This window comes from Nestor notabilis, unplaced genomic scaffold (genome assembly GCF_000696875.1).
Source record: "Nestor notabilis isolate BGI_N333 unplaced genomic scaffold, ASM69687v1 scaffold25579, whole genome shotgun sequence".
NCBI classification, from domain to species: domain Eukaryota; kingdom Metazoa; phylum Chordata; class Aves; order Psittaciformes; family Psittacidae; genus Nestor; species Nestor notabilis.
This window is the reverse complement of record NW_009943603.1, coordinates 1-13,235: the sequence shown is the minus strand read 5'-3', so window position 1 is coordinate 13,235 and position 13,235 is coordinate 1. Positions and strand designations below refer to the sequence as shown.

At 39.2% G+C, this 13,235-nt stretch overlaps 1 protein-coding gene across 1 annotated transcript; it reads right to left on the bottom strand.

Moving 5' to 3' along the window:
* Positions 1-4,512: 4,512 nt before the first annotated feature.
* Positions 4,513-13,091, bottom strand: UTP18 (UTP18 small subunit (SSU) processome component homolog (yeast); the record flags this gene model as incomplete). The annotated part of the gene is made up of 13 exons (XM_010022020.1): positions 4,513-4,647; positions 5,283-5,342; positions 6,011-6,153; positions 6,781-6,955; positions 8,149-8,272; positions 8,586-8,676; positions 9,440-9,540; positions 9,878-10,052; positions 10,446-10,571; positions 11,204-11,289; positions 11,522-11,601; positions 12,763-12,858; positions 12,964-13,091. Coding segments are annotated over 12 exons (1,350 nt in total), but the record flags the coding sequence as incomplete, so codon positions are not given.
* Positions 13,092-13,235: the final 144 nt, after the last annotated feature.

The window sequence follows — 13,235 nt, the reverse complement described above, 5'->3', positions numbered from 1 at the left end:
TTATGTTAAGCAAAATAGTGGCTCCTCTTCTGACCACAGTGATCTGCACCTTTACTCAGTCTGCATCTACCATGCCTTTCATGCAAATCCTTGGAGGAATGTGAAACACGGATTCAGCTTCACAGGGGATAAGGGTGAAGCTGCAGCATTGCTTCAAAAGCTACAAATAAGATAAATAATCCCCATCCTACAATGGGAAAGGGTTTTGTTTACAGCCCTGAATTTCAAAAGGCTTTGAAATCTCCAACAGTTCAGACTTACCCCAAAGCCTGTTTGGGAAGCTTGACTATATAAAATTTAACACTTTTGATTTGCCCCTATATATTACTGAATTCTTCAGCATCTTTGGAGTAAGGCATTTGCTATCAAGGCTGATGTCACATCATTTAAACCAGGAATCAGAGTCACAAAAGAGTTTTCCACTCAACTGGAAATCACATTCAGGCATGGCCTCTTCTGTAACTGAAATCTGCACACTTGAGGGATCCCAAGTACAGTCTCTATTCATTTTCCACAACTATGCTAGAAAAGTCATTACATCCAGTTATAATGGCTCAAGACAAATTTAAGGACAGGAAGTCAGCATTGCTCAGACAAACAATGTATTACTTTTTTCAAGAAACAAAACTTTATGTGGAGATTTGCTCAATTTTGTCCAAGTATCTGTTCATAGTACTCAATCTTTTACAGCAATTAATCTTAATTGGTACGCATCACTTTATTCTATAGCTTCATCTCAGTGTATATACACAGCTGAGACACTGCAGCCCAAAGTAGTTTGAGAACTGACAGCCCACAAGTTTCTCTATAGTTATTACCAGTAGCTTGGGGGCCTGGCTCTGCTAGGTAGATTTATGCAGATGAAAAACTAGTTTGTGTCAATGTGAGTATTTTTACATGCAATTACGGCTGTTAAAATACAAAATCAGCTTATACAAATTGGTCTCTTACTCATGAATCCCACGTTATTTTCCTATTACGTGTACGCTGCATTGGGATTTGCAGACGGAAGTTACTCAGTCTTCATAAAAAGGATGTTTTCAAAGACCCTAAACTGAAGTTCAATTCCCCCCAGTTACGAACCACATAAATCTGCTAAAAACATCTTGCTAGGCTTAATTTCTTAAGTCAGTCTCAATTCAGCAGAAACTGACTGAAAATACCACAGAATATATACTAAACTCATAATAAATACAGATCCCTGATCTTCTGACAAGGCAGAATAGCAGCAATGCGTAGCAGTTATAAGTAAGGGCTCCTGCATCGTGCTTCCAAACTCCCCTCTGCTCCAACTCTTCCATCTGTTTAAACATAATAAAACATTCAATACTGCACACACAAAATGGAAGTCTCATATGGCAGGCAATCTCATGTGCAAAATATAGCACTGTGAAGACTGAGATCTCAGGCATATTTTACAATCTCTATTATGAAAACCAAATCATATTGCAGCCATTTCAAAGTGCCTGATCAGCTGGTGAGATTTCATTCAGGGTAAGGGATCTCAAAATAATTTAATAAGATGGACAACTTCCATAGTTTTAACCACTGGAAGAAAATACACAGATGCAGACTGCCTCAATCAAAATGTCCCAAAATGGGTTGGACTATACTGCCATCTCCCTGTGACACCTGGGACAAAACCAAACAAGTACCCAAGAAATGTTTTGTACTGGAAAAAAAACAATCATTGTTCCATAGTTTCAAAGAAGAAATCCAAATAATGACAGTAATGTGTCATTAAGAGTGCAGCACATCCCTGCTGCTAGTTATCCCAAAGGAAGTGCAGCATAAATACAGCAGAATTCAGTGCAAGAGGAAGCAACGCTGTGGTGTGCTGGATACCAGATAAACTCCTGGACGTAAGGGACAGTGGAAATGGAGGATTTTATCCTGTACAAACTTATTTCAGATGCCCTCCAAAAAGCTTTGCATCCTTCTCCTAGATCTTAGATTTATAGCAAAAAAGGGATTTAGAGGATCACCAAAAGCCCTTGAAGAAACATTCTTAGCCAAGAAACCAACCTCTTTTCAGGGTGTGCTACAACTGCCACATCCACTAGATGGGTTCAGCACCACATCCAAAGAGGAGGATCCCATTTGCTGTCTGATCAGCAAGGATTTGGAAAAAATCATGTAGCAGTTGAAACAGTTCCGCATGGAAGAGACTTACAGAACCAGAACTTCCCAGTAATTTGGAGTGCAGCAAACCCGGATATTGACTGAGACATGGGACACAAAACTCGTTCAGGCCTTTAAGAATTTGCTAAATCCACTGCACGCCAGAGCTCTCAACCAGGAGCAGGGTCTAACAGCAAACTCAAAACAGGCTTAGCAGCAAACCCAATAATCTTCTAAGTAACGAATGTTACTCTCAGATCTTGTAATTCACTCTTTTTTTCTCGGAGGTTTCCTTTCCAAGCACTAACCAGACTAATTTTATTTAGCTTGCAAAATCGGACAAGATCATAGCCTGAAGGGGAAAGGCTGCCGTGATAAATATTTAATGGACTACATCAATAAAATTTATTTTGCCAAGGAGAATGGAAGGAGAGGAAAAGCTGAGAAATAATTCATTAAAAGAACCTCAGCTTAGTAGTGCCAGGAAAAAAAGCCACACTAGAAAAAAGGCATTAAATACAAAGAGATTTTAAATAGGTCAGAAGCTTAAGTACTCTTTAACACATGGCACACTGACAAAGAGCAGAGTTTTTCAGAATGAAGCACAGTGATATGTACTCTTAATAGTAATTTATCCTATTGAAAATTAGTATGTCTGGATACTCTAGTAACAATTTCAACTTCTTGCTGTTGGTTAGGTTGGATGACATGAATACTTCTTATCATCCAACCTAAGACCTGCTTAGTACCTGAAAGTTTCACTGCCTAAAATCCATTAGAAAACACAACAGGCACCTTGCGGTTTCCTTTACTTCTGAAGGCAAATGTCTTCCCTATTTCATATTGGATGGGGCCATAGTTATGTTTTCCAGAAGACAAAAACGCAACAGCAAGAATTAAGGTATTTAGTACAGAGCTTGAACATTGTTCTGCAGTGCTCCCCCCACCTCAGTGCAGAGCTTCGTATTTGCAACTTATAACATACAATTTGCAAAAACAATTGTTTAATCTCTCCTTCTTTCCTGCCACTATTTGAAATTATTTACAGTGATACAAGGAGTATGTACCACCTTTTCCATTTAAATTACTGCTCCATCCAATCCAGACCTCTGACAATGGGCGAAGAACACCAGAAACAGTTGTGTTTGTCAACTAAACAAGACCAGGAACACCTTATTTCAAATTCCAATTTTAAATCTGCCAGTGACTCCTATATGGTTTGAATCACTGCATTTGGGATTATTTTTTTCTTGGGTAAACTGGAGAAGCACATACTGTGCAAAGAGCAGCAGAGGCTCAGGAAAAGTGGATTAAATAGTAATAAAATACTCCACCACTACTTCAGTGAGACATGGTAAGAGACAATATATTTTAAAAGCCTGTTAGAACACTTTGATTTAAAATGATTTAACAATTTTATGGATCAAGTCACACTACTTAAACCTTCCTAATGGCAAAATACAGAGATTGTTTTAAAAAGGAAAATTGTGTCAATAACCGCAACCAAAACCTCACTCTTCAGCAGTGCTGTCACAGGACAAACTATTCAGCATCATGAAGCAGTCAAGTCTCCACAAAAGTGGTTAAGGGCTGCCCTCTAGTGAAGGCATAAAGCAGTTTCAGCATCTTGGCTCTTCGATGTTACTGTCCAGAAAGCTTCCTCATGTGAAGTGGACAGACATATTAGTCACAATTCATTCTTAAAGCAGGATTTTTCTTGTAGTAGATTCCTGGCCAACTTTTTGTTCATGTACTCAAAAAAGAAAAGAGGTAGCCACATCAGGAACAAAGTGATCAAAAGTATTCTATCTGGCATCAGGGGAAGACCCAGCAACATGGGCTGTAAAGCAGTCCTTTCTAGGTGACCCTAATGGTATCAATTTCACAACTGATTTAAAAACATCAAGCATGATGTATAATCAGGATGCTTTGCTTTCACAGAAAGCTAAGAATGGAGTCTTCGTTAGGAATGAACACCATGTTAGAAACAGTTGTCTTCGTGATTCTTAGGATGCATTAAGCACAAGTGAGGGTGGTACTGCTTACATATTGGTTTAGACTGCCTTTAGGCTATAGCTGGCCCAGTAAGTTGAGCTGAACTATACCACCAGCATCACCAGGGCTCCATATTAATTTGCTCCCCCAGCCAGCAAAATGTTTTTCCAACCCAGCCTCAAATGAACGTGGCTGATGACCAAGCTCAAGCCGAATGCACAGAGCAGAGGTTAGAGTTTACATAAAAGTAGTATTTTCTGTTTCAGCACTGGAATACTTCATATGCTCATAATAAAGACATTTAAGTGTTTCTTGAAGACATTAGCCATTAAAATCTACTTGCTTACACAAAATATTGGAAAAAGTTTGAAGTTGAAACAACTTGCCTGAAACCATATCAGGTACATTTATTAAGAAAAACACACTGAAAAACTCACAGATGTTATATTAGTACTTTTTTTAGCTTCCATATAAAATAAAAAAGAACTTGTTTGATTTTGCCAGCATACTTGTATCTGCAGGTTACAACACCTAGAGAAAGATCAGTACAGAGAACTTAGTTAGTATCTTCCAATTAGCCATCACAAAATTCTATGCAAACTTAACATGCAGAAGACCTGCTTCCAGTCTGAATAAGTTTAGCTTTTAATCATTAACATATTTTTGGGTCTCAGAACTACTATATTACTGTCAAGGCTCCAGGTCTTTCCAGTTTCCCAAGAAGAGGTTAAAGTGTACAATAAAATAGTATCTGCACACAAACTTCAGGAATTTATGTAACCCTAGCTGGAAAGTGAGGGTGGTCTCATGACTTCATAACAGGATCAAGCCAAGTAACTGCCAGAAAATAGCTGTTTTTAACAACAGTGCCTGTGAGTTTGACTTAAATATGTTCAGATTTCTAACACTGTTGTTGTCAACAGGACTCAGCAGAAGTTTAGTGGAACTACCAACTCCCTGTAAAAGTATTACTGGAAAAGCAGAGATTGACAAGGCAAACCTGACTCTTGCCCATCATGTGGAGCCTACTCCACAATGATCCAGACAGAACAGTTTCAGATTACACAGTATCAAGGAATTCTTATTGCCATCTACAAAGCGGTGGAGGTAGCAAAATGAAAATAAGGTTCCTCAAGACAATGTTGTCACAGTTCTAGTGCTTTTACCTCAGTTACTGGTCCATCTTCTCCTGTATCTTCTTTTAAAAATCTGAATAATGTTTCAGCCTGAAGTGGGGGAAAAAAAGGTAAGACATTTAAAGCTTTTCAGTAACCTGCTGAGTGAACAACATAAAGAAGCAACAGCTTCTACACTGAGCATGACCGTTGCTCACAGCACGATAGAATGGTTTTTGAGGTTGGCAGGGACTTCCAGAGGTCACCTGGTCCATCCCCCTGCTCAAAGCAGAGCCAAAGACAGCTGCCCTGTGCTATGCCCATATGGCTTTTGAGTATCTCCAAGGATGGAGTCTCCACAACCTAGCAACATGTGCCAGCATTCAGTCACCCTCCCTCCCTCCAACGATGCTCCACTCTGTCTTTACAACTGGAACAAAGCAACACCAGATACAGATGTTAACACTGAAGCACAGATCATCTTTTAATCCTCTGAACTATCTTTTTTTCATGGGGAGAGCATCCAGTATCTGCCTTTCTGCATCCTATTAATTTCAGAAAAGGACAATGACTGTTTTGGTAGGGATGTCTGCAGCAGTGAGTGTCTTGTATTCAGACAAACAAGCCTCATTCTCCAGAAGGGAAAGTCAGCTCCGCACTCAAGTCATCAGAGAAAATTCAGCTCATGAAGTCAAACCTTATCATTTACCAGTCAACTGCCCCATCTTACAAAATATAACCACATTATCTGGGATTAATGAACCTAACTTAATACATACCTAAATAACAAAGCTTTGCCTTTGTTATTTGCTATAGAGAAAAACCCACTTCTGGGAGAAAAGTCCATAGATTGAGCAAGATAAATCTGTTTTCTTCTGAACACTGGGAAGTTTGAAAATACAGTGTATGAAGGAATGTGTACCTATTGAGAAACAGGTCATTAGTTATAATGACTAGGAAAAAGCCACTAAAATTCTAATTTCAGTACAAATTTAGAATTGCAGGTCAATGTCAAGTTCAAATGTTCAGTTATATTCCCATCCCACACCACCCACATACAGAGTTCCACTGGAGAAAAGGTGCAGGGAACACACTATGAAGCCAGTTATTACAACTCATTTATTTCTAAGTAATTACATTTAAGCAGTAAAAATAGGCTTCCAAACCCTCAGATTAATTCAGTAGTTCCATTATTGGCCAGAATTCTGACAAGCATGGCAAAATTTTGAATAAGCTATGGAAAACACCACATAAAGCCCAGTTAACAGCTGCTGAAAATTCACATTTTATGCTGAGCTCTATTTACAGCACTGAAATAAAGGCATTTTCAAAAGGGAGAAACAAAAGGGAAACTGCACCATGTTATTTTCAGAACAACTTCACTGAAAAAAAAAGTATTTCTTTATATATGTACAGTATCTAGTATATGAACTGATCTGCTGTCTAGCGAATTCTGCTGTCGACATCTCTGCTCAATATCAAGTCTTACCATGTCACCAGTAACATTTCTGATCAAGACACAAAAAGCTTGCACTAAAGTTGCACATACCAGCTTGACAGCCTCATCAGTTTCACGGGAAGCCACTGCCAGGATTTCCGTGGTGGGATTGAAGGTCACACACGTAGCAGATGTAACGAGGTTCATTATGGCTTTGACTGGTTTAGGACGGTGTTCTTTGAGACAGCCATCCGTAGTATATAAATTTACAACTCCAGAAGCTGAACTACGGAAAGAAATTAACAAGGACTATACCAAGGAGGCATATTTCCAGTATATATGGGGCCTACAAGGATGCTGGGGAAGGATTGTTCATTAGGGACTGTAGTGGTAGGACAAGGGGTAATGGGTTCAAACTTAAAACAGGGGAAGTTCAGGTTAGATCTAAGGAAGAAGTTCTTTACTGTGAGGGTGGTGAGGCCCTGGCACAGGTTGCCCAAAGAAGTGGTGAATGCTCCATCCCTGGCAGTGTTCAAGGCCAGGTTGGAGAGAGCATTGGGTGACATGGTGTAGTGTGAGGCATCCCTGCCCATGGCAGGAGGTTGGAACTGGATGATCTTAAAGTCCTTTCCAACCCAAACTATTCTATGATTCTATATGATCTTGTTATTTATAGCCACATATCCAATCATTTACTGAAGTTTGTAACAATATTTTGTGTGGATCTTGATTTTGCTTTGGAGTTTATAACAGTATTTAGTGGAGGGGCTTGTATTTGGGATTCTTATTTATTTATAGACACATGCTTAACTGTGGAGAGCTTTGATAAGCCCATCTCTTACACAGCATCAGTTCAATGCAACGAGAGCTTGGTATCAAAAGACACTGAGAGATTCAAGCTTTTTGATTTTTTTTTTTTTAATACCCTCTAAAGTTCACCTAAAATTCCTCTTCTACAGTGGGCTAAGAAAATGGATACTGTACTTAATACTTGCTAGTTTGATTTAAAAGAATCCATGCACTAGCTGAACTTTTATCTTGGTAAGTCCACGTGGAAAAACACTTTCAAGCTTGTAGCTTTGAGCTGAAGCACCATTTCAAATGCTAACATGCTACCTTGCACGAGCCAGATCAGCAGCATAGAAAAGAGAACTAGAAAAGGGAGAAGAGCCTCAATCAACATTTGTACTACAGAATTTGTGATTTCAGTCAGTATGATTTTAGAATTAGCTGCTAAACCCATGTATGGTGACAGTAATACATTAGGAGCGAGTCTGGTATTAAGTGTGTTATGGTATCTTAGATATATACACAACAAGTTAAGTTATTATCATAAAAGAGGCAGTATTAATCTATTACCTCTACTCTGACCTCATTAAAAATAAACTTCTTCCATGTTCCTACACTCTCACCATCCACCAGTAAGTTTACTGAAGAGTTCTAGATGAGATAGGAAGTTGTCAAATCCATGTCACTTACCCACATGCCACATACTGGTTATTTTTTGAAACAGCGATGCACTTCCCTTCCAAAGAACCTTCATCTTCAAATTTGTGTAGACACTTTCTGCTTCTCACATCCCAAATGAAAACTTCGCCTTCCTCTGGTTGCAGAATAAAGTAGATCACAGAAACCACATATACAGAACATACCGGGTCTCTATTTTGTCATTATGAATTTCATTAGATGACAACTATTAGCTCATTTACAACTATCAAATACAGAGTGTTTAAAAAACCAAAACACTAAAGGCATATTAAAATAGTTAACTCTTATTTAATGATTGATGACTTGGTTGTCTTTTTAGGCCAGATGCTGGTATAAAGTCTTTTAAGTATCTTCTTAAAACAATGACTTAGAAAAACTTATGCAAATTAAACAGGATTATGATTAGTGCTGTTAGACAGAATACTTACTTGAATAGCTATATATTTTACTGCTGTCTGGAGTGAAAGCTGATGCAGTGCATCTTCCATTTACCTTCATAGTGCTAATCAGTTCCTTTGTCTATAGGACAAACAACAACAGTAACAATGATTCTACCAAAATCTGTAGGAAAGTTGCTTCCATACTTCCTTCTCACAAAAATATTTAAGATAGCAACACTGACATTAAAAGAACAGCATCAACATTTTCAATGCCTACAGACCAGAGCACAAAGCCCATGGCTGTGAACCATGATCAGTTTGTTATTGCTCCACTACAGAACTGAACTTCCTTTTTAAGAAGTATTTTTCTTAGTAAAAGTTTAAAACAAATCCAGCTGTCATCATAGGGCATTTTAAAACTGAAGAAATTCTGTATGCATTATGAATCACAGGAGATGGCATGATTCACAAACACAGTACACCAGCATGCACTAGCGCTGTTCCCAAAAAAGCAGCCCTGTATTTCTCCCACCCTCAGATGCCTGTTCCCATGCTGACACCATTCCTTTTGCCAGCACAGTGTTCATGCAAGCAGCTGAAATACAACATTGACATAAAATTGTTCCCAGCGATAGCCTAAAAACCTGCCAGACTCTGGCCTTAGCTCCACCAGACCCAAAGAGAACTGCAGAAAGAAAAAAAATCTCAAGACACCCCAAAATAATTTTCTAAAGCTCCAGTTAGTTGATTCAGCAGCTCCTTTTTAAAGGTTGTCATGTAAGTCTCATACCTTTGTTTTGACTGAGAGCTAAATTGCTTTTAAGATTATATACAACTCGTCAGATTCAAGAGGGAAAAGGTACCAAGGAACTGAAGCTACATGAACCATGAAGAGAAACTACCTTCATTGACAACAGGTGAAGGTAACCTGAAGTTCCAGTTACAAGCATAAATGATCCATCTGGAGAGAGTTCGAAACTTCTGAGGAATCTTTCATCCACACCTTTAAAAAGAGGTTCAGAACTTCAAATGGGCATAATTTATTCTTTTTCCTCAACATTCAAAGGTACTCTGCATATGAACAAGACCAGTTCAGCTTTTCATTTCTGTAGTACACTGTCACAGTAAAGCTACAACTCAACCTTGTTTATGGGCAACAATTGGCTTTTAATATCCCAGACAAATTAAAGCTAAACGTACATGAATAAGGATCCCTGAAGACAAGTTAAAAATACAACTTCCAACAATTCACTGCATTTCCTTTTAAAGCCAATTCGTATCCATCTCTATCTGAGATAGCTTCAACCATACCCAGACACTTACAGCACTATGAAACATACCTCTTACTTTCTGTATAGGAATGATATTTCCACTCATCATGTCATACACAAAGAACATTCTGTGGTGAGTACCAGTGGCTATAACATGTTCCCCATCAACACTGAAGCAAGCCTTATAAATTGGAAAACTCTCTAAGTAGATGCTCTGTATTTTTGGATTCTTTATACCATCAACCTTCAAAAACAAACAGATCATATTAAGGAACATACCAAATACTTTTGCATAGAAAATTCCTATCAACTAGCCAGTACAAGAGACTTAACAGTAAGAGGTACACCAGTTTGAAGCATTAATCTCCTCTTCTCAATCTACAAAGAACCTGGCTCTTAGCTCTTCACCCTATACATCAGGCACTCCCAGCTTTCCCGGATGTATTCCACACCTCTTACCCTTCCCTGTCTTGCCCAGGCTTTGGTCAAATTATCACTTCTATTGTGCTTCTCTAATGGAAATATTTACTTTGCATTGTTCTTTCCTGCAGTCCTGTGGGCTATTTCAGGTATACTTATAAAAAAAAAAAGTTCCATATTAGAGGCCATTTACATCTGATAGATTGAAATTCTTCACCTGAAAGAGTGACAGGGATCGATCGTGTCCAGCAGTCATGACTACTTGAGCAGATGGATGAAACTGCACAGTTGCCAGTCTTCCATTAGCAAAACGTTCCTGATTAGCAGGCAAGCAGATCCCCATCTGAAACACAGAGCAAGCAGTTAAAACAACCCTATGCAACTGACATTTTTGTTTATGCTGGTGAATGGCCAATTAAGTGTCCTTTACTCTGCAAGAGCAAGATCTCAAACCTTAAGAACTTTTTGACAGCAAAATGTAAGTGGAACATACACGAAGTTCAATAAGTTGCTTCAATGCAGCAGTGTAGACATAAGATGAACTAGCCACCCATTCTACTGACTTCGGAATTAACAGTCTGTGTAAAACTAGTTGCATTCAGACTTATCTGAAATAGGTATAGAAGAGATACTATAAGAAACAATTAAATTAAAGCTGTCACTTCTCAAAGACAACTTCTCAAAGTTGTGGAAGAATTATACCCTTCCTATGCAGAAACTAAAATCCTACTGGAAGATGCTACTTCAGAGTACATAACATAATTCTTATGTCAAACAACACATCTCAATTTATTGTTCCATGCTTTCATGATACGAACTATTCAATCTGTCAAACTATTCACCCTCCAGGGCTTCCAGTTACACTAACAAAGAAGAAATTCATACCCTCACAAGTTTTAGTGCCCGAATAGCAACAAAGAAGCCAAAGCATGCAAATGGATCAAACTGAAGTGGAAAGGTGAGGCTTGCCTTTACCTTCAAAATACCTCTTGGCAGGGACTCTGAATTAGATACAAAATTGCCAGTCCTGCGTAGCAGATCATCATCTTCATCACTCTCACCTAATTAAAGCAAAATGCACTGAACAGGCTAATTCCATAAACACTTCCACATTAAAACCTAGAAATTCCTTACAGAAATAAATTAAATCAAAGCACACTGAAGAAAGGAATAAAGCTGATTTATGCAGCATATTATCGCATTACTGAAACTGAGGAAACATGAAAATAATCATTTAAGCTAAATAGGAAAAGTCAGCAATACTTATTAGAGTAGTAATGGATTTCTACTTACTATCACTTGTAGTCTTTTTCGATTTCTTCCTGTTTTCCAAGTCAGCCCAGGCAGGAACTCCTCCCATAGCTCGCTGAAACCTGCCAAGAGAAGGGTGAGGGGGAAAGAGAGGGGAAAACCCCCCTTTTTTGAGAAAAGTAATTTCCTTCTATGTATTAAGTACTTACAAGATGTTCAGTCACAATTTTGCAGGATTATTTGCACTTGCAACACTATACAAGTTTGCTAAAACTTCACTCAGCTTTCTGTGTTTCTCTGACTTCCTGAATGTGAAACTAGAGTAAAACTCATACCAAACATTAAAACACTGTTCTTTGGAGTGAGACATGCTAATACCATGACAACCCAAACACATCTACTTCGCTATTCCCATTTCAGCTCATTCTTATACACCATACTAAGAGAGCATCTTCAATCACACTATTTACAACACAGTGTATCACTACAATGAACTTTGATGTAACTCTCTAGAAGACAAATCAGTTTGTGCTCCCCTACTAAAACAAATATTAAACAAGTTAGCCTAGACAACACTAATACACATTTTATTCACTATTCTTAGTATTTTGGAATTATAAGCACTGCAGATACTGTAAGAAGCACTAGCTTTAAACAGGGCGCATGAACACAGCAGGTAAAGAAGAAAGTGACTTTGAACAAGGCCAAATGCAAGGCCCAGCATCTGGGTTGGGGTAATGCCAAGCATAACTACAGGCCAGACAGAGACTGAATTGAGAGCAGCCATAAGGAGGACTTGGGGATGCTGGTTGACAAGAAGCTCAACATGAGCCAGCAGCATGCACTTGCAGACCAGAAAGTCAACCATGTGCTGGGCTGCATCAAAACAAGTAACCAGCAGGTTGAGGGAGGGGATACTCCCTTTCTACTCCACTCTCATGCAACCCCAAGTGCAGTCCTGCATCCAGCTCTGGGGGCCCCAACACAAAAGGGACACGGAGCTGTTGGAGCAAGTCTAGATGAGGTCATGAAGATGCTCCAAGGGCTCCAGCACCCCTGCTCTGGAGACAGGCTGAAAGAGCTGGGCTTGTTCAGCCTGGAGAAGAGAAGGCTCCAGGGAGACCTTGTAACAGTCTTCCAACACCTAAAGGGACAACAAGAAATCTGGAGAGGGACTTTTTACAAGCGCCTGCAGTGGCAGGACCTTTCCAACCCAAACCATTCCAGGATTCTATGACTATCACATAAACTTATTTCATATTAATAAAATTAACAGAACTCACTGTTCTTCAAGCCTTCTTTTTAGCTTTTTCTTAGTAAGTGTCGTCTCAGCATCACTTTTCATGAAGTCTTTCCTATATCTATGGGTCATATCAACACTAGAAAGAAAAACCACACAAGAACATGAAGATTATTAAAACTGAAGCTGCTTTCTATCATTCTTAAGTGTGACATGCAGTTCTAACCTTCAAACTCGAACTTACTTTTCCTCTGCTTCATCATCTTCATCCACCCAGGCTGGCTTTTTGGTCAGTAAATTACCTTTTGCTTCATTTTCTACTTCTGAATCACTGGAGTCTTCCTGGAGAGTTTCCCCCTCTGGAGCATTGAGCTGAAAACAACCAAAGGGGACATTTTAGCCCAGGCGGCTGAAGGGAGATGCAGAGAGGGAAGAGGCAGGGAGTCGGAGGAAGCCCCACAACGCGCCGGGGCCGGGCCTCAGGGGAAGAGCTGCCCGCGGGGTCCCGGGCCCTAC